The sequence below is a fragment of the Zosterops lateralis genome, assembly GCF_965231275.1.
Source record: "Zosterops lateralis genome assembly, chromosome: 2".
Lineage (NCBI taxonomy): Eukaryota > Metazoa > Chordata > Aves > Passeriformes > Zosteropidae > Zosterops > Zosterops lateralis.
In genome coordinates this window covers 104,699,048-104,721,960 of record NC_139763.1, presented here as the reverse complement: position 1 = coordinate 104,721,960, position 22,913 = coordinate 104,699,048, and the positions used below count along the sequence as shown (strand labels likewise).

Here is a 22,913-nt window from a genome sequence, read left to right as displayed (position 1 = left end):
TGACAGACCTTTGGAGAGGTCTAATGACATATCTTACACAAAAGTCTTCTGCAACTGTAGGTCCAATACCCTCTTAAATTTCCTATGTCTACAAGTACAAAAAGCCAGAGGTAACACCATCAAAAACTGAGATTGCCCTCAGTATTAATGTCCAAATGCTTTCCAAGTTCCAAAGTTTATACAATAAAAGTTTGATGACTTTTCAAAGAAACTGTTTGAAACTATTCAAACAGTTGTGGAATAAAGGCAATAGAGTTTAAAGAAGACATAGGAAAAAATAAAATGGTAGAAGGTAGACAAAATTACCCCCTAGACTTTAATCTGCATACCCAGTAAAACCTTTGTACATGTAGCCATCCATCAAATCTAATTTTATTATGAAAACTTCAGAAGCAAGAGATTTAATGAAGACTTCATTCCTCAAAAGGAGGGAAGTGCTCCAGGCCAAACCACCCCATGCCAGTGAAACCAAATGAGTTGCTCAAAACAGAAAGGTTGGAATGTTCATTTCTTCATATTATTAAAAAGGTAGGAAGTAGAGAAATAAAGAATAACCTTTAAGAGCAATAAGAAAGTACTCAAGTTCTGTAAGGGAAATATCACATTGCACATTGTCAATACACTGCAGTACAAAATCAATGACTATCAAATTAATTTCTTATTCACTCTTGTACCATCAATCACAAAGAACTTGATATCAATACAATGATCTGGTCTATAGCCTTCATTTGAATTAAACTGAATTCTCTTAATATTGGGTGCTATTTTGGGGAGTGGCAAGGCTTCTTTGATTTGTGGGTGGTTGGGGCTTCTTTAACTTCCAGTAAAATAAAAATCTGATTTCCACAAGTGTTTCTCTCAGTTTACATACACTGCATTTGGCTGCTCTGATATACCAGCAGCAGAAGCTCTAGTTTAATAAATATAAGTTTCTTTTGGATGAGTCTTTTGAAATTATCATGCAAACACTAAAAAATACCAACTTGTTTGCATGAAGAAAAGACAAGATTTGTATAGCAGGACTGATAAAAAACCTTGAACTGTCAGGACCTAATGCAACTCACAGATAATAAGTATCTACTTTAAGGCTATGAAATATGTTTTTATGCAAAGCAAAGGCTGCACACAGTATTAAATGTATATAAATTTGTAGAGCTTTTTGTTTTTCAACTTCTTCATCAGACAAGAGTATGTGCATGGCAATAAAGATACTTGCATTTGTGTGACCTTCATAGGAAAAAAAACCAGACCACAGAGAACTTCTACTCTGTCCCTAAAACTGTAGGCAAAGAATTATTAGAATTTTGCTTTATACTGTAGTGTCTTTGACCAGAACTCTGTGTTTATTGTACTCATTAAGGTATCTGCTGAACCATGGAAAAAGAGACTTTAAAAGAAAATAAGAAAAGAAAAAAGGGGGAAATGCTGCTATGGAAGGAATCACTGCTTCAGGAACACATAGCCCTCAGGAGAGAATGGACCATGCTGCCCTACAGACCCCTAAGCAGGAAGCAAACATGGATTTTCTTCTTGGTTTATAAACAAGAGGGAAAAAAACAAAAACCAAAAACAAACCTATAAACCATGTCTGTTACTTTCTCAGTTTGCAGCTTGTTCATGCATGACTGTATTTTAAAGACTGAATCCTTCATTTTTCTTTTCTTCTTCTTCCTGAATTTCCTCTTGGTCTCTTCCTCAGTTCTATCTTCTTTGCTCCTTTTTAATATCTATTATATTGTGATCCCCTATTTTTCCCTATATCCCTCTTCATTTCAGTGAACAAAATGTCAAGTGGCACCAAAAAACCTACTTCTAAACTATTCTCTGTCAGTTATCCCAATACCATCTTTCTTGCATTTTTCTTTGTTTACATATCTTTAGAGATTTGTGGGCACTGAAATAATGTTTTTAACCCAATTTAGGTTTTATGCAAACTCCACATTAATCAAATTATGCTGCGTTACTTCTAAGATTCTTCGCTTTTTCTTCTTTTTATTTGCCCATTCTTTCTCAGATAATACAATAGGTCTTTATTATTTATTTTGACCTTTTGGCATTCTTACTTTATTATCATTTTAATAATGCCATTAGCTATTCCCTAACCTTTCCAGTTGCCCAGAATCCCATATCCATTGCTCACACCAGCCATCAGTGGTTACTTATTACAATTCTGCATTCATTTTCTCTTCACAACAAAGGCATTTACAGTCACATTGAACCAATGATTCCTCTTCGGACACTCACTCCACCTCTGTCCTTTCCAGCCGCCACTTCGTTCCACAATGTCTGGCACAGAACGCAATGCCAAAATACAATTTATATTCATTTTGGTTCATGCATTTACAAAACATTACTCACATTTAGGATGCCAGAGGAAGAAAAAAAAACAAAACACAAAAACTTTTACATTAACTTGTCTCAGTGCAGGAGCATTACCTACTTTAAGTCATATTTTACCCTCAGTTGCAATGGAAATTCAGCACAATTCCAGTTTGAATATGAACAAGGCATAGACAAAGAGAAACAAAACCCTGCCATAAGTTACTAAATGGACTTGATTCTTAAATACAACACATTGCAAGTGGCCATGACAAAACCTGTTTACATTTGGTCATAGCACTGCCTTGAGCTCAGCCAGAGAAGCAGGTTAAACAAACCTACATCACATTCAGCCAGTGTTTGTAAATATCTCTACCATGCACCAGTTACAAGGCATATGGTTTAAAAAAGTTCACTTCCAAACATGTCAGAGGCAATTAAATATGCATGTTATGTTAAATACAAAATACGGTGGCAGATACAACCCTGCAAAATTTTTGTACATCAGCATTATGAGAATCCATGAACCTTCAGTTCAGACACTTCCTTGCTCCACTGTAGAATCCTCTATTTTTCAAAGGACATAAACACAAACAATTACATATTTAATGCAAATTAGGTACTTAATAACAGATTATATTGTTCGTTTACACTTCTATATAGAAACCTGCCATTCTTCAGATTAAAACACAACTCTGAGTTAAGTAAAACCTTTTGTATTTTCTTTGGTCTGTCCTCAGAGTTACCACATTTCAGTCTATACAACACAGATTGCAGAACTTTCACTTTGTGTCTCTATTAATAGTGGTTTACCCCAGTAAATTAGCTCTATGGGTTTAATGCTGCCCTCCACCTTCTGAATCAAGACATTGCAATAGTGCAGTCAAATCCAACAACGGAATTTTCAAAATGTAGCATGCAAGATATGTCAGTTTTCCTAAAATCTTAAGAACACCAACATTCAGCATTTACTATTTTCAAAATGTTTTCCATTCTCCGAGTTCCTGCCTCCATTCTCTTTATCAATACTTTAATACAAAAAAATCCCAAACTCTTCAGGAAGTCAGTGGTGTAGCCCACAATGCACCTTCTGCTTCCTGCACAAGACAGACAACGCACAATTTTCTGTCAAAACACTATTTAAATTAAAAATGTGACAGTGCTGATGTTCAGTAAGGGGTTTGTTCCCAGATCTGCCCATCCCACCCCACTCTCTGTGCTTTTAAACCAACACCTGCTTTTAGTATTTTTAGATACTCCAGTTAGTTCTCAGTCTACAGGAGTAACAATTCAGGACTGCTGTGGTTCTGGCAAATCAACCCTGTGGTAAAGGGAAAGTTTCCACCTGGACTGCACATTTATTTTGTGCATTACCTCACCACCTCAGCCTGTCCTTCATCCACACAGCACTTTTCTACAAGATCTGATTAACATTCACCCTCTGGATGTTTTCATTGTAAGAGGATGTTCTAATCTGAAAACCATTTACTTCTGAATACACACTGCTGAATTACGGTGCCATCAGCAGAAGTGCAGCTCAGCCTCTCTTCTAAACATTTCTTCAGGCTAGAACACTTCCACAGAAATGCTCTGCAGTTCAAACATTTATTACCAGATTTCAAAGTAAAATTAAATTACCATCACGGATACATTATGTTTATTAATAAAGTGTCACAGAAATATTAGTGAAAGTTAAACAGGTAACACAGGGATATCAGGGAACATAAACGCTCAAGTTCCAGTAGCAGTGCTGGCTCTGCCAGGTTACACATCCCATAAGTCTGATGGAATGCACTGCACACCATGTATCAAACTACACAGTCAGGAAGAAAATTAACTTCTGAAAATCTGGTTGAGATTTTAATTCTTGTGAAAAGCAGAAAAGTGAGAATCCTGATTGTTTGGACTCTGAGTGAGTGTTTACAGAGGTGCACAAAGGCAGAGTTTTGAACAGGTGACAGGCACAAATGTCACTGAATCAATCTCTGAATATGAAGTCAGAGTCTCAGGGAAACCAGGAGTTAACACAAGCTCTCTCCTCTTAAGAAAGCCAAAGGGTCCTGTGTTTTCTCTGGAACATGAAGGTTGTTGTGGCATCTTTATTCCCCACTGTCACATGGGAAAGAAGCTCCAAACCTTCCAGATGGAAGGCAGCAGAAACAGCTCCATAAGCAATTTAAATCTAGGTTACTTTCTGGAGATTTCACTCCTCTCTTTGATTCTTCACTCACCCTCACACCTGACATCTCTCCACACAGACCTGAATGTTTAATGTCACTATACCCAGAGCTCTCACCTTCAGTTCAGCTGCCATTATTTCCTCAGCTCCTTTTTCATTTCTGTATCCTGTTTACCCACAGAAAACATTTCGTTTTTTTAACAAACAAAACCCCCACAAACAAAAATCCAAACAAACAAACCCACCCCAACCCAAACAAACAAATCCCAAAATACTCAATTTCCAAAAAGCACTTCTGTTACTGAATTTTAAACAGGCAAAATCTCCCCTCTGAGCAGGGATTGCAATCTTAAGATTTTTTGCTATCCTGGAAAGAGCTATTAAGATTGGAAAAGGTCTTGAAAACATTCAGATTTTAGAGAAACATGTCTCCTATTATAAGAGCTTTTTGATCACAAGTTAGTGTAAGGCCAGACTTCTCATTTTTAGGAGCTGTGAAGAAATAAGCCACACTATGCTGTTATCTTTCTTTTCAAGAAATCCCTCCAGAACACATTTAGCTTATACTTGTTAAATCCCCGGGTTGTCAAAGGAATGTAAACCAAACTGCAGTGTTGCTGTGAGGTGTTTCTAGACTGAAACGCTCGATCAGTTATACAGATAAAGCACCTACATCCCACTCTTGGACATTTTTCCACCATCCTACTAGAGGTTTTCCATATAAACCTCCCCATTAAGGAAGCCAGGATAGCAGTGAGTACGGCATCACACCTAATAGGATTGTTCAATACCAAGTTAGAGGACAGATACATTGCAAAGACACAGGGATTGTTCAGTCTTGTAAAAAGAAAAAAGCTAAGGAATGATCTCATTACAGACTGCAACAACTTGAAAGGGAGTTAAACTCTCTTCAGTAACAGCAGATGGTGTAAGAAGAGAAAACAGCCACAAAATGTGTCTTGAAAAATCCAGGTTAGGTATCTGGCAGAATTCTACCCACTAGCAGCACTGAAACAGGCTGCCTGGAGGGGCTGGTATATCTCTGGCCTCAGATTCCACTACCCAAAACCAAAGCTGCTGCCCTGATAGAGCCTTAGCAATAATCCTGCACCGAGCAGGAGACTGGATGGAGTAAATGGCCTCCTGGCAACTCTCCTAAACAACATTTTAATTTGTCTCTGGTAATCTACATCTCTGAAAATAAGACCCATTTCAGTACCACATTTTAATGAAGATTCCAAGCGAAAAGTAGATTCTGATTTATGCCATTCTGCAGCCTGACTCATAACCAACACTATCACCCTCTCCCATCAGTCATAACTTGTGGGTGAATTCACTCAAACCAACTTAATTCCCTATAATGCTTTTGTTGATATCAATGAAGTCTGAACAGGCACTAATTAAAGGATTAGTGGTCAAAATCTACCTTTAACATTCCAAGATAAACAATTGATATGGGATACTTATTCCTACCTTTTTACTGAGAGAGTGCAACCTAGACATCCAATTTAGGAACTAAGTTTCAGCTACCGCAAACAGAAACTTTCCTCAAGATTTAAGAGATTCACTTTGGGGTTAGGCTTTTATTTTGTTTAAAAACACCAACACAGAGCAATTCAATTTATTTTTTTTCCTCCCTGGAGTCCAACTAAAATCAATTGTCAGGCTCTTGAGGAAGGATGGTGTTGACTGCCCCTCCTTGTCGACTGCAAGAGCGCACAAACCACAGCGCAGCACAGCGCTCATCCACACATCCTCCTGCTAACAGACAGGCAGCAACCAAACCACTCCGTGTGTCCCAGCTGCCCTTTGGGGCCTCTGCAAATCCAACAGCTGGAAATAAAGTTCCAGTAATCGCAGTTAGGCAGGAGAAACCAGCCCGCAGATGAAACGGCCAGATGTCACCGAGTAAAAACTCTGAGATTTCATCACCTTATTACGTGTAGGATGGTGCCTGCACACGGTGCACAGAGCCCTCAGCACCACACAGCTCCACCGCTGATTAAAAGCAGAATATGAGTGCAAAACACGAGTTTCACCGTGACACCTTCTGCTCCAAACACCAAACCAGGGAACTGAAACACCGGCTGCTGGCTGAGGGCTGCACCTGGATGGCTCATCCCAAGGGACCCAGATGGTTCATCCCAAGGGACACAGATGGTTTTTATCCCAAGGGACCCAGATGGTTTTTATCCCAAGGGACCCAGCAGAGCAGCTGCCTAAATCAGAGGTGGGAGGTGCGGGACAGTATCCCGGTCCCCGCCCGCAGGGACATCGCCACCTGCCGGGACACACAGCGGGGATGGGAGGCGGGATGGGGCTCGGGAAGCGGGATGGGGCTCGGGAGGCGGGATGGGGCTGGGGAAGCGGGGATGCTGCGCTCGGAGCCAGCCGGGCAGCGCTGTGCGGACCGAGCCCCTGATGTGGGACACCGACACCACCATGCCCGTTCTCTATCCCAGCTCTGTCCCACACGCCTGTCGCCTGTCTCCCTCCCTCCCGCGGGGGGATGCCGGGGGGCTGGGAGGGGACAGCGGGGCGGTTCCTGCTGCCACCACACTCCTCCTCATCATCATGATCACCGCACGGGGCTCTGCCCGAGCCGCAGCCCGTCCCCGTGTGTGCCCAGTGTCCCGTGGCAGGGCTGGCCGTGCCCCAGGCCGGGTGAGGGTGTCCGGGGCGGGGAGGGAAGGACAAGGACAGGCCACGTCCCTTTGTCCCTCCGGCACCGCCCGCCGCCGCTCCGGGCAAGGGAAAGAGGGCGAAATTAGGAAATTAATTAACACAACCGTCGGGTTATTTTCACTAACAACTCTAAAAGACCGGGGGAAGGGGCAAACCAAGCAACGCGTGTCTCCTGCCTTGAAACACCCAGCGAGTGTCTCTCCCTCGCCCCGCACAGCCCCAGCGCCCTCGGTGCCCACTGCCCAATCTCCCTTTAAAAGCGCCTCATACCGCAAAAAAAACCCTTCTAGAACTGCTGTCATCGCACACTGAATGCTTACAGGTATTTGGGGGAAAAAGAAAGAAAATCCAGAATAAACTACCTACCCAAAGTGTTGGGACCATAAGTACAAGCACAGCAAAGCCACCAGGGGAGAGCATTTATGGGCATTTTTCACTGGAGACAGGAGTTGCTGGTCTGGGTGGACTTGATGTTATAAATACAGCCTTAAAACTGACTGCAGTGTGCCCCTCTGATAAATAATATTGCATTTCATGACGGTTCCTGTATTTACTTTGTTCTGTTCTGGTTTATGCAAATAAATTCAGCACAAAAGAATAAAATTATGAAGTAAGCGTTTCTTTACGAAATGAAAAAATACCTCCTGGCGATGAGACCATTCGAGAGAACTTTTCACAACTGGCCTGGATTTATGCTGACAGAAATAAAATTCTGCCCATGAGGAGAACGATGTTGCTTCTAAGCTTCGTAAGTTAAAAGGGAAAATTAGAACCTGAAGTGTCTGCATTTCCAATTTTAAATAAGATCTTTATTTAACTCTCAGAAGAAAAGCCAAAACTTGCTCTTTCCTTTTTTTCCTTTTTATTTGGAACCACATAAAACTGATATCCAACCTTCAGCAACCTTATTACTAGTAAATAAAGGGACTGATGAGGCTAATGAAATACAGGGAGTGTGTCCATATTTTTCATTATAAACTATTATAAAAGGACAATACCCTTTTTGTACTTTTTCTTCTTGTTGTTATAATTATTTGTAAATAGAAATCTCTTTAATTTGAAGTAACATAGTAACAAAAGTAGAAAAAAAGAAAAGCCTCCTTCCCTTAAATAATCACTGAGACTAGCACAGTTTCTACTTTAGATCAACTTAAAAGCTGTTTGAAAAATGTACCAAAACACAGGACCATTATGATCACATTGAATTTTTCAAATGAATGCAATGCAGACAACAATTATCAAAAAACCCACATCTTTAGAATATTACAGTGCTCCACATTCAAAAAGGGAAGTCATTTCTCTCTAGTAACAATTCCTAACAAGACCAGAGATACACAAAATTCTGAACTAATATGTTTAATCTCTTTTGGTTTTTTTCCCCCAAAGCATTTCCCTTATTTCTTTAGTCAACTTCACTTAACTTTTTTGATTTAAACTTCCCTTTTAAACACATGCTTAATGCAAGCAGCAGGAGAGAGTGCAGAGTAGAAACACGAGTCAAAATCAACTAAAATATACCAAAAATACACTGTCATTGACTACTCACACACTGCTGCCAAAAATACCAACAAAACTCACATTTATTCAAAATCAGTCGTGAATGTAACAATATTCACAGAATTAACATATTTATCTGGCCTATCTCATAGCTTTATAATGCTACAAGAAAGATTCATCAGAAAGGGAAAAAAAGGACAATACAAATAATTTTTTTTCTAATTCAGACTTTGTGTAAAAGCAGCACCCACGAACTGAAGAAACCATCACTGCATTCTGAGTCAAGGATCTGACTGTTAATTAAGAGATTTTGAAAAATTCAAAAATCAGGAAAATTTTTAACCTGTCCCTCTCCAAAGCAAAATCATTCACTTTACAGTAGAATATTCAGAGAGTTTTATTCCACCAGGAAGAAAATAAGTCTAAAAATGAGAAAAAGCACATTTGATTACAGGAAACTGAAGGTAAAAGGAAAAACTTATGAAAACTCTTATTTTTGAAATTTTCATTATTTTGATAAAAGGAGAATCAAGTGAAACAAATACACTCTCAGTGCACCCCAAAAGAACATACTGAAGTTTTTATTAACAACAACAACAAAAAATTTCCCAGTCAGCCACTCACTGTAAGATGAAACAAAGTCTATGAATCACAAAACCAAAATCCCAAGTGGTTCATTTGACTTGCAATCGTCACAATGGTCTGCCTGCATTTCAGACGTGATACACAAATTTTGGAAGGCAGGGTAACAGTATGAGGTTGTAAGGAGACCAGAGCTCAGGCAAAACAGATAAATCTTGATTTGAACAGAACACATTGTTTTAAGAAGTACTAAGGAAATTCCACTACTAATGGATAGGAAAAAAGAAAGTATATAGCATAATATGAGTGTTTTAATTTTTAAAACAAGGACTCAATTTTTTAATTTACCAAGATACCTTTAAGTTTCAGTCTTTTGTCTCATATGAATTGTTTGATATCACTGGGTTCACTTTGAATCTCATTTTCCCAGCCACTTAGTGATTTCAGCAACACTGCCCAGTTTACAGACAGTACTGCTTAGAAGTTGTCAAGTTTGGTGTCAGACAAAAAATTAACACAGGCTAAGATGTCAATCAGCATCAAAAAAAAAACCTAAAATGAGGTGTTTGATAAATTTTTGTACTTTTGTTGGCCAGTTTTGAGGTTTTTTGGCAACTCAGCTGCCTTGAGGTTCCACAGTGGTGTGAAAATATGAGATTTGTGCAAGGAAGAAAAACTCTGCCCAGCTGAGTGGAAGGCTGAAGCATGACACAAAGAAACCCACTGGCATGAAGGACCTACTGAAAAAAAAAAAAAAAAAAAAAAAAAAAAAAAAAAAAAAAACCAAATCCAAACCTTCCACAGAACAGGATGCAATTAACAGCAAGACACAAAGCTACAGGAAAACAAACCTCATGGAAATACTTACTAATCTTCAAAACGTCTTCTGCATCAACAGAGAAACTTTCCAGCCACAGTGGCCTGAGAAACTGATCCTTGAATGACATTTATTTGAGTGCACCTTCATCAGCCAGGATGTACCCTGCACAGATTCTCCTCTACCTTCACCTAGTCACAAGGGACATCCAAAGGCTTATGTAAGTCAGGCTCTTCTGCAGTCACTCTGTCCATGATATCCCACAAAGAGAAAAGACCCAAAAGTTTTTCTAGTGCCACACATTAGCTAACTATTGAGAGCAGAACAAACGAAACCAAGGAGGCTGCCAGCAGCCTGGGTAGGCAGCAGTGCAGGCTAATGAGACAAACTACTTTCAGGCTTTTGAAATATAAGAAAGGAGGCATTTTCCTCACTTTCACTTGGATTTTTTTTTTTGATTCTAACTCAATTTTTGGTTGATGGAAAAACTCTCATTAATCTCAGTCACACAGGCTCTAGCTTGCCCAGCACAACACCAGCTATTAGGGGAGCAGGGAATGTTACCTTTCTCTCCTCAAACACTGATGAACCAGTTTCCATTACTGAAATGATCAGCTTGAGTTGTTCAAATGACCATCAGAGTGACCACTAAGAAAAAGCCAAGTTATCCACACCAGATTTCCAACTACATGCCCAGAAGTTTAAGATATGGAGTACACCCAGCCCTCAAAGAAATCTAATGTTCCTGAAGAAACCCAGGGATTTAGAAAGCTGTCAAAATTAAAGACAGAATCATTATTTTTCCAATCAGTCTTTTAAATTTTGCCTGCGTTTTACTAACTTTTGCCACGTACAGAACTCATTGAGTTTCGGGGGTTTTTTGTTAGAGTTGTTTCTCTTGTGGTTTGTTTTTCCTGACTTGGTTTGGTTTCTTTTTTTGACAATTATCTTCTACATGACAGTAAAAAAATGCCACAGCATTCCCTTCTCTAGCTACAAACAAAACAAGATAAAAGTGATTTCTGTTACTCTTCTACTGACTGTGTGAAAAAAAAAGACCAAAAATTTCAAGTCCATAAACCTGACTAATTAACACGTAAAGACTGAGTCACAAGCTGCATGACTGCAGAACGATGGATTGAGATTATGTCACTAATGTATTTATTTTTTTCAAACTTCACAAAAAAAAAATCATGGAGCAGGAGTCAGATACATCTTTCTCCCTAAAAAATGATGCTGAAACCAATATAATTCCTCCCATGAATATGCAGACCAGGGTTTAGACTGTAGTCCTTTTGTCCTGTATGAATTATCCATCACATTTCTCTTGTATATTATTAAAGTGACTTGCTTTATCCTCCCAACCCCCACATCTGTGCTGCAGTAATTTATGTGAATTACGGTTAATGATCATTTGCATTATGCTTAATCAGCATATCAATAATATACTCTGCACAGAGTAAGTAGCTCTTCTTTCTTTCCCTTTTAATGAAACCTATAGAAATGGAGCTGGGGCTTGACTGATTGGCATCACAAAAAGGTTGCCTGGGCAGGTGCTGGGGATGGTGGCACAGGACAGAGGCCTTGTGGCGGCTGCCAATCATGCTCAAGCATCAGCAAAACCTGCTATTATATTTTTTAATTCTTGTGCCTTGCTATCTGGAGGGGCCAATGCTTTGTGCTGGTGGGGTTTTAATGAGCTTGACCAGACCAGTGCTCCTGGAGCCAAGGCTGTGGCTGTGTGGGATGGTTCAAGGAGAGATCACATTCTTCCAGGATGATATTACTCACCAGAGTCTAAACCACTGCCATTACAGTGTGCTCATGTGGGACACACAAACCCCTGAATACAAATGAGCTACAAGCCTTAACATGAATATTCAGGAATTTCTGGAAAGCTATTATTACATATGCCCAAAGTCCTATTTAAAGGAATAAAGAAGAGCTCTTGAATGCTGGAAACAAGAGCCAATCAATTTGGGTCATTTTGCCAGAAATCAATCAATCAATATCATGTATCAACAGGATAAAATTATTAACATAGTAAGAGGTTTGTTAAACACTTCAGTTAAACTATTTTTAAAAACTCTGTAAGTCACCAGCTTTGGTGTACTGACATTTAGGTGAACGCTGCTCCACGCTCGAGAGGAACTGGCACAGGACCAATATTCTCATTTGTGAGTCACAGCCTCCAGTGCAGCTCTATCAGCTTTACCTTGTAAATCACTGCTCTGCTATTAGCAATCTTTCAATATGATGTGACATCTTTATTATAATGTTTTTCCACTGAAGTTTAAGTTCATATTTTAGTTAGCTCAGAGACAGACACAGCCATATTTACCAGGTTTAATTAATTGACTATAAATAAAGGGCTGTAAGAAGGCGGCGCCTCTCTCACACGATGTTCAAGTTGTCACCATTTTACAGCAAAATGCCAATTTGGATAGGATAAACATTGTTATTTCTGTACTTTACATCTACATTTCAATATGTAAGCTTAAAATTTCAAGGTATTTCGATGACTGCAGTCTAAAGCCTCAGTTCTCTTCCAAATGCAGTCACAGCATATGATCTACATTAATTTACTGCCATGCGATTTTTAACTAAGAATTTCATTAACTTGTAAGAACATCAGTGAAATTCCATGATTTACTTTGGCTTCGACATCCGTGGATATGGCAGTAAATAGGAACAGCATGTACAAACACACGCAAACAACAAGTTGGGCTGGATTTACCTGACAAAAATTTGCAGAAGCCAATAAAATTGGCCTTGACAGATCCGGGGGCCCTTTTTGGTGGGGTAATGCAGCACATCTGTTTTCCTTATAGCCCCCATGATACCCTGCATCATTCCCTACCAACTGTTTTAGGCATCCAAACAGGAGAGACACAGCTGTAGGGAGCAGAGCAGCAGATCTGCACAGCTGCAAGGAGCTGAACAGAGCAGGAGAGCAAAGCAGAGGAGCAGCGGGAGCTGGGAGAGAAAAAATGCAAGTGAAAACAAAACAAAACAAAACAAAACAAAACAAAAAAAAAAAAAAAAAACCAACCCTGATGAGCTAGAAATTGCTGGAGAGTTCCCTCTTGGACATCCTGTTTAGAGACGTTTCTTATTGGGAAAAGTCAGCAGAAAAAGCAACTAGGAAGAAACCTGAACCCTCTTCCCACATCTTTCCCATGAGAATGGAACAATTTTATCCAGAGACGCAGAGAGAAATCCAAGCATAAACTCAAAAAATGAACCAAACCTTCATCCTTAAATACTGCTAAACACCTGCATAATGCTTAATATCAAGAAGGCACAACTTAAACATTAGCAAAGCAATCCCATGAGACAGAGATGCAAAGGCATTGTTAACACTGATTCTGTAAAGGTGATAAAGGTGAATGAACAGCTTGCCCAATGCTACTTAAAAAATGAAAGAATAGCAGAAGAAAGTCTCACAGGTACTTTCTTTCAACAAAGAATTGATGGCTCAGCCTTCTCAGAGAGCAAGGGTAGCTCTGGACATGGGGGTTCAACTTGCCAAGTGGAGGGGTTTTTTTTGTTGTTTTTGGGGAAACAGAATGCAGGAATGCAAGAGTCATCCTGCATATCTGCACCATGTAATGCAGAAAGAGTGATGGGATGTTCCATCCACACACATTCCACAGAGACATGGAGGTGGGGAGTGAACACATATCAGCAACCTAGACAGATACGCACTATTTAGTCATCAATATTATGTTACCAAGATTTTTTTTATAAAGAATCTGCTGGCAAAAACTACAAATGATGGAGTTAGCAAAGCACAGGTGCTTTGAGACTGCACTTCTAAATCTTCCAATAGAACCTCCAGTTTCATTAGATCTGGATACAAGGTAAACAAAACAACCACCAACCACCTCCAGAATATTATTTAGACCTTTCTGTAGTAATACTTCAAGTCATAACTTGAAGAGTTCAGCAACAATTAAGCACAAAAGTTCCAAACAAGTACTTACATCAATTAACTACGTTCACACATTTTTCACCTTCCACTACTTCCATCTGAACAAATTAGCAAGCAACACCATGAAGCAGAGCCATGATCTCTTTTAGAAATACACTTTACCATAGAGAAGAAGCAGCACTTAAAGAGAACTTTTTGCTGCTGTTGTTCAGTGCACGTCTTGCTTTCATGTTTCTCCCCTAGCAATGAGCTCTTCCGGGGTTTACCTGCAGTGGGATGTGTGCTCTAAAGAGAAGGCCCCACAGCTGTGTAAGACATATTTTGCAAGTTGAGAGCAGATTATTTTTGAAGCTCCAAAGCCTTATTGCACGGTGTCCTCTGAAGAGGAAACAATGGTTAAATAGCACATTGGTCTGTAGCAGCACTTTTCCATTTCACACTCTAGTGAACTCACCCCATGCGACGGGTAGGAGATCCAGCCCAGCTCCCCTTGAATTGTTTTTGAATCCAGCAGATTAACTGCAAAAGAAGACACAAGGAAGAGGAATGAGTTTCGTTTGCCTCTGCGCAGTTAACCTCAGTTACCCATACCCAGAGCTGTGTTTATTTGAGGACCTTGTGAGCAGTTGATTTGTTCAGGTGGCCTGGCAGTGGAGCCGCACAGAAGAAAAAGACAGACAAATGAAAAGGATCGTCTTGTTTAGCTTAAAACACTATGCACAGCAGACAGGGCAACTTCTGAAAACCAGGAAAGTGACAAAAAACAAACAATGGATCACTAGCTAAATTAATTGCAGCAGGGGGTGGGAACAGAACTCCTCTATCAGCTGCACAAACCACAGCGTTTTCCCCTCGGATGCCTCAAATTTGGGTCACTGCATCTAACCGAAACGGTGAGATCTGAATATTTAAATCATTATTCGATTAAAGGCATGTATTTGGCATCTATAATTTTCTCAGAATGCAGGGATAAATAATGAAAGCTGATTAAAGTCCTTCCTGCAGTTCTTTCTTGCTTCTGATCTAATTTGTTCTCAAATTGTATTGCAGTAGTGTTTTCTAAATGTCATGTGTAACATATTAGATACAAAAGTAATTATTTACAATGTTACAAGTTCAGACAAACCTGCTTTTAAAGAGGGCCATCAATTGATTGCTAATCTTGCTGTTACCTTTTTTTTTCTGAGCCATGCAGTAATTTTCAGCATGAGAAGGAAGATTTTATTTGTAAACAGTCTGACAGACATTTTCCAGTCAATCAAATCTCAGTGGGTTTATACTTATTTTTAGACACAATGGGAATTTAAAATAAATACATACACACAAATTAAAGAATATTCTTCTTTGGCATTTATTTATTTGTTTTCCTACAAGTACAAAAACAAATTCTTTTCCTCATTTTGGCCATATAGTCTCCAAGTGCTTGATCACACACTTCCCTAAGTAACTACTTGTTTATCAACATGAAACAGAACAGGTGAATTTATACAAAATATTGTACAAAAGAAAATAGCCTCTATATAAACTAATGAAGTATTAATACTCAGCATGGCAACACTGTAATATTTATTACCTGCAATCTGGGCTTAGTTTTGCTGGGTGTGTTCACCACCCCCCATATCCTCTTTATTTTTTTCCCCTTTCAATATGGAAATTAATGATAATGAGAAATGAAATAAATCTCAGCATATGCTAGGGAATTTTGACACCTGGCAATGACAGATATATTAGAGGTGGCCACTGGAGAAACTTCATCCTCTGTTTGTCAACCTGAAGAGTTGTCACTGTCCCTATAACCAGATGGCTTGAGCATCGGTGCTCCAAGCAAACAGAAGAATAGGAAGAACAAAAAAAGAAAATCAGGGAGAATATCTATGAATCAGCTGAGTTAAGCTACTTGTATTATTTCATCATTCTCCTTTTAACTGCTGACTAATTTTGGACACCACTTAAAAAAAAAAACAGAGCTCTGAAGGCATTATTTTTACTGTTAATTAGGTTGTACAGAAGGAGACACAGGTGTACAGTATTAGAAATAAGACTGTGCTACAAAGAACCATAAATAAACATATTTTCTACATTTGTGTGCAGACATATTTGTGTTTTGTATGGATAGATGTGCACTGCTACACTGCCACAACTGAGCTGCTCTGCCATCTATGTGGGAAAAATGTTCCCCCTGCAGTTATACACCCCTTTAAAAGAAAACAATAGCATTATTTTATCTACATCAATAAACAAAATATCTTTACTAATCTTACAGAAAGAACCTAATCCAGTGCTACATGTTTCTTAGCCCTGAATCCAGTCCTCAATCACGAACACAAAGAAAAACCAGTCAGTCCTTTATTGAGCACACGTGGCCCTAGGCAGGCAAGGTTTGCATCCGTAAAAAGGAAACAGCAATAAAAATTCAGAAGGAAAAAGCATGCTTCTCCTTTTTTGTTAGCAGAAATTCCCACAGATTCTGCATCTCCCAGGATGGGACAGATCTGTGCATCTGCACTGCATGGTGCTGAGGGAAGAGTGACTCCTGAGGAAAACCACTTGGCAAGAAGTGGCTGAGGCAAACCACTCAGGAGCAAACTTAAGTGATATATTTATTCTTTCACAACGAGCTTCTTGAAAACATGATTGCAGCCACTCTGAAATTATTGAACTCAATCCAAACTCTTCAGTTGCATCTGCAAAACATAAGCAGGCAATGGGCCCACAGCCTGGTGGCAGTTTCCCCTCTCTAGATCTGCCCAGCATGGTCCAGCTTGTCCTCACAGGCATCACAACAGGACATGGGTGGCAATTAAATATTCAATATCCCCACCACAGGCAGATGTCTCTGCCATGGGGCAACTTGACACCATCAGGATCAAATCTATGAAGTCAAGAATAATTTTTCAGCTCCTCTCCTTCAGTCTGCTTTCCTCATCTCCTTCAGGCTGGAACCACTACTTTTCCATGCTCAAACCTGTGTCATTACATTTTAGAAGTTCTTACAAGGGAGCTTTTCACACTGGCTACAGGAGGCTTCTAGTTCAGATGTGTGTTGTGCTGTTCTTTAATAGTATCTAAAATGCAAAAAAAATTCCTTTCAAGTAGTAACCTGAAAAAAACCACCTTCCTCTTCCTGATAAAAAGTTTGTAGGGCACTCATTTTCCCTGTGATTTAAGAGAGTTAACAATAAAACAGACCTTAGAAGATGAAATCCTGGTCTCTAGACTAAAATGACTGGAAGAAGCAATGGTACATTTTGTCATTGTATATCGTAACACTACATATTAATCTGGAAACTGGAGGGGAAAATAGCATTTCCCTACACTAAGACATAAGAAATACATAAAGAATGGGTCAGAAAGCAATTGTCTGTTTTGGCTTTTTTCATGGATTTGGATGGTTAGGCAAAAAGTAAAAATGTTCCACCCAAGCACTTTATTCCTACATTAACTCATTACAACTTCTTTTAATCCTGATAGAGTCTTTAGTGTAACAAAATACCACCCTTGGTCAGGTCCATTTTGTGAACCAATTCATGAAATGTTTCATGAAGATTTACCCAGTCGGATCCTCACTGGCAGGCATTTTTCAGTGTCATCCTCATTCGTTTTTCCACATACTTTTACAGTTAAATGAAAGCAAATACTTAAATATCCCACAAATGCCTATAGTCATGTATTTACTAGATGAAAGAAGTTTATGAGTTTCTCACACAACTCATTTGCTCTCCTTGTACCAACTCCTCCTGCAAAACTGTGTGACCATCACTCAGCTGATTCCTAGAAAAATCTCTGAGGCTCACCAGCCAGTTACCAAGGGTTACTCTTAAAAAGATGAACAGTTTAATTGCTACTGATAATTCTTTCCAACAGAATGCCTTGGAAAGGATTCCTGGTTGTGCTGAGGAGACACGGAGGAGCTCTCATAAAGCCACTTTAAGTAAATAAATAAAGTGCTGTCTAACTGTCTCAGTGTCCTGCATTGGTTCCCATCATGTAATTAACTTGATTTAAAGCTAGTGGTAATTCTAAAGGAGAATTCACTGGTATTAAGATGAGCAGCCATGACTTCTGACTCTGAAAATTAGTGATCTGGTCCTCCTGTACAACAGCCCCGCTCACCACACTACAATGCATCATTTCTGCCAATGCAGCACACCCCTAAAATGCCAAATCAGAACATGTTCTCTTTCTAGAGACTCTCTCCTGCCTGATTCTCTTGGCCTTCCCCATGCACAGCCACAAGAGAAAGCATTATCAGCTCCCTCCATGTGGATTTCCAGGGGGTAGAACGAATCTCTTTCCAACATGGAGTAGGGATGCAGATGTGAAAGCCAAAGTTCTCTCACTCTCCCTCTCATGGCAACAAGCAGAAGATGAATGGAGGCTTGGGTGGAATATGACACTTGTGCTACCAGAAACTGCTTCCAGACTTGGGACTGATGCTCCAGGGCACACTAACAGCATGTTTCAGAAAAGAACCCTAAAACTAAAGTGATTCCTGAAGACAGTCTGAAAGCTGCAGCATTTCCAGAAACATGTGGAGTAATAACTGCTACAATGAACTGAAAACAGTATAAATACCTCCCACAAGAATGAAAATAAACAAACAAATCTTGTGCCAGGTAGAATCACTCTGAGATTCCCCTCACTGCTGAAGAAACGAGGAAAGCCTGCTAGGGAACACGATCCTGCAACTTGCAATTTTTAGAGAACCACCTACAAACAACTTCACCAGTGGAATGCATTTCCAAATTGTCTTCTTTACAAAGAAAATACAGAGCCAATGTCAAAAGATACATAATTTTTTTTTTCTTCAGCTAATTAAAGTTTTCCCTTATCATTAAAAAAAATGCATAAAAAAACCTCACACCACTATGTTGTCATCTCTTGTTTGGCAACAAACTTAGTGTTTAGAAACACTCTGGTTAGTTATTTAAAAAATGCTAACAAACAGGAAAAATTAAAATTGATATGCAACCAAAAAAAAAAAAAAAAAAAAAAAAAAAAAAAAAAAAAAAACCTGGTTAAAGTCTAATTGAAATGTGTCATATAATCCCAAGCAGCAAAGAAAATACTCTGGTAGAAAGTCAGCCAGAACTTGGTTTTGGGGTGGGACCGAGCGGAGTCAGCACAAAGCCTGATGTACATTTTTGGAATGGTGAACCCTTCCCAGCAAAGGAGGCTTGCACCTGTATTTACATCCACCTATGAACACAGATCTGAGTCTTCTCAACTCTCCACTGGCCCAGCAGTGGCAGCAGATCACCTTTGTGTCTTGGATTATTCTGGGGCTAGAACCAACATTTATAGACAGGCAGGCAGAACTCGGGCAAGGCCAAAGTCGCAACTTGATGCAATTTGAATTTCCAGCTAGGATCAGCTATCACACTGATGTTGCCAAAATCATGCTGAAACCAGCTAAGGCAGACCAAGAAACCTTTGGGAAGGGACAACAAATAAAAAGGTGTCCAACCGTGAAGCCTGGTTTTAAGCAGCCTGATTTGCTGCTTGCTCAATAATAAAAGTCAAGCCTCCTGTGATTTTATGGTCCTGCATTTCCCCTCAAATATTTTAGTGAAGATGTTAGCAACTGCTCAGAAGAAAATTATCTAAAAAGAGCCAGCAGAACTTTGCAGCACTTACCCAACCCACACGCCAACCGTTTGGCCCATTTACTCAAAAGCTGTTTCCCAAACCTGAGATTTCTGATGCAGCCCAAAGCCAGGCTGCAGTCCTGAGAGAGGCACAGCCCTGTGAGGTCTGCACTTTCAACCCTCCCTGCCTGCACTGTGACACTGCACAACACAAATATGATTTTGTGCAGAACATTCCAAATTTGGCAACTGTCATGTTCAATCTGTGGTCAAATTGCTGACTGAAGGACTCCACTGGGGTAGGGGCAAGGGATGAACAAGCAAACAGAAACCAAAATGAAGGACAAAACAGTTGCTGTAATACTGACCACAGGAATCTTCAGAAAAGACTGGAAAGACCAAGCCTCCATTATTTTCATTTAAATATTCAGTAAAAATTCTCCAACATTAAGAGATTTTGTTACAAATATCAGATGAAAAGACAAAAAACTAGAAAAATATGTCAAATTACCCTAGAGATTATTGCTTCTGCAGAACATAAAAGCTTCCACCATCAATTTGGATGATTTGGCAAATTCTAATTTTATGGCAGCTTCCCACAATTTTTGAAGAGGAAGAATTTAATTTTCCTCCTCCCAGATTTTACTCTTCTGATCAAACACAGTCCCCAAGAGCGTCTGAGGCCAGATTTAGATACCTCAGCTTTTCCTATAGCTGAAAAATAAGAAGCAGCCAAAGCAGCAAGCTCTCACTGCAGGTTTCTCTCCAAAGACTGCCATGAAGGAGGAAATACAGGACAGCAATCAGCAGTGCAGGAATGCCTATAAATTAAAATATCACCTGCACTCCATGCTAAGTGGAAGCTCTCCAGTGGTCTTCCTCTTTTTGCTAAGTATGGAGCCTGCCTGTGGAAAAGAGACAACCATCCACCCATTCTCAGTGACGAAAACAGGCAAAACGGATTTTTATTTCTTTTTTATTGCTTTGAAACATGAGCGTTCTCTTGATATTGTTAAAGTGGCACAAAGCTCAATTTCCAAGTATGCAAAAACATATGACTGGTGGTGGGCTGGAATGCACTGTTTATCAAAGGGGCCTAATAAGGTTTCAGTTTTATTAGGCTATTTCCTGTAAGTTGATATGTGCCAGTTCTTTTCATTAAGACAAGGATATAAAAATTAAAAATGGATTAACCTAATGGGTTCCAAATTACTGTGTTGCCTTTGCTTCTTTGCATTTTTTTAATGGTTCCAATTGGTCGTTTTCCAGTACCTCCTACAAAAAGCAAGAAGCAGAAAGCTTCAAGATACCTGAATTAGAGCTTAGCTGAACTCACATTCAAACACAAATCCTACAGATCTCATTCCATTCCACCACTCTGACATTAAATCTGATATCACTGAGGCACCATGTTAAATATGCAAATGCAAAATGGGGGCTACTGTGTTGAAAGGGAGTTTAAATTCCCTCTAAACCCCAAGGTTTTTTTCCCTCTCTCAAAGGGAAAAAAAAATCCCAGAAACTGTGGATGAGATTGAGTTACCAAAACCCTGCCAATCCCTGCCTTTTATCAGCCCAGAATAGAAGTGGCTCTCTTGTAGGATGTGTCATATTTGTCAGTCCCGTCGGGTGCCCAAACCCTGAGACACATAAAATGGCACCACATGTTATGTCTAGCCAAAACTCAGCAGCAAACATTACTCAAATCATTTCAGTAACTTCTAAAGCACTTCTCAGAAAGGTTTAACCACACTGCACATCTCTTTTTACTTCTACATTCCCTTGGAACAAAAAAAAAAGGAATTTCCAGTATTCACTAGTTTTACGGAACTGAGCTCTCTGAAGGTCTGGTAGATTTGGAGCGTGACAAAGATCCCCCTTGGGAAGACTTTTAGCAGCTTAAAGGGGAAAATAAATGTTGAGTCAGTGTCCAAGTTCACTTAAGGTAAGCTGAGAAGTCCAAACCTACTATGACACGCTCAGTTTCTAGAATCTGTGACACTAAAATTGTCACAGAAAAGACTCTTGGGCATGTGAAACACCCCTAACTAGAAGTTCCAAGGTTCCCACAAATTTTACTGCTGTTCAAACATATTCAAGGTCCTGGAATTAAAAAAAGTCCACAGCAAATGATCAATATCCCTTTGGAGGACAGAAATTTTTGAGACAGGGACCAGAACATAAGTCCAGGAAATGACTATTCATTTGTTAAAAAGGCTGTGATATCCCCCAAGTGAATCAACTGGCAGCATGCCACAACTCACAAAAAAAAAAAAAAAAATTGCTTTTAAGGAACTCCTTGCATGGGGCACAGAAAAACAAAAATAGAGTTGGGTTGGGCTTGGTTGAGTTTTGTTTTTCTAAGTTTAAAGCACAGAAGTCAAGAATCGTAAAACAATTCTGAGAATCCTGAACCACTGCATTTGGAAAGCCACATACTCAAGTGTGCCCTGATAATTTTGTCAAGCTTTTCTTCTCTACTTCCATGAACAAAGATCTCCAGCTTGCATGGAATGCTTGGATCCTTACATGGCTGCCCCAGAGATAAAATAAACCCACAGAACAAATGACTCAACACCATGGTGCAAACTGCAGGAGTAAAATGCCAATAGTATACGAAATCCCCTCAAATGTCATGCTGAGAAAACCAAGATGCTGAACCCATTCTTATTTTCCAATACAGTGATGTCACCAACATGATATTTTCATTGTTTGCCAGGTTAACAGAATTTATGGAGGTAATTAATGCAGAACATGTGTGCTGAGCTATCCGTATGAAAAATGGAATTGCCCCGACTTCATTTGCTGCCTTTGCAACCAAAACCCCACTAACATCTTTTTTCACTATTTCCATATGTGAGAAGCACAAATATTTATAACAAAGGTAAATGACTAAATGACTGCTCTATTCCCATCGACCCGCCAGACACTTTCATATTCAAGTCTTCTGCTTATTCTTCTGCTTCCACCACCTTACCACAAAGGGCTCGGGTTTACATTCTATTCCACAAACTAAGCATGTTCCTCACGCCTCTTCTCCAGTGTTTCTTTCCTTGGTTTGCATGGAAAACTTCTGTTTTAATTTCCTGAACACTCTCTGTCTAGCTCTGGCCCTTCTTTCAGGAAAAGCAATACCATGAAACATTCAATTCTTCTCTTTTGTCTTTTCTTCTGGGCATCTACAGGGTCAAAGCATCCCTCCCTCTGGTAAATAGCTTTTAGTAAAAAGAAGACTGGGCACACAGCCCTTCAAATCAGAAAAAGATGATCTTCGCCTTCTATTCTTTCTGGCTGAATGTTGATTTCTGGAAG

At 39.6% G+C, this 22,913-nt stretch overlaps 1 protein-coding gene across 2 annotated transcripts in view; it reads right to left on the bottom strand.

The window, feature by feature from the left end:
* The window catches only part of EPHA3 (EPH receptor A3), a 176,332-nt gene that overhangs the window by 145,908 nt on the left and 7,511 nt on the right, over nucleotides 1-22,913 (bottom strand). The window contains exons 1-2 of one of the 2 annotated variants that reach the window (XM_083854329.1): nucleotides 19,651-19,726; nucleotides 14,468-14,532 (exon numbers count right to left, since the gene is read on the bottom strand). Coding sequence is in view for 1 of the 2 variants with exons in the window: in XM_083854330.1 (XP_083710456.1) it covers nucleotides 14,468-14,532 (65 nt within the window). In the remaining variant the exon portion in view is untranslated. Of the gene's footprint in view, nucleotides 1-14,467; nucleotides 14,533-19,650; nucleotides 19,727-22,913 lie in introns of those variants that run through there. The other variant, XM_083854330.1, reaches the window with a different exon arrangement.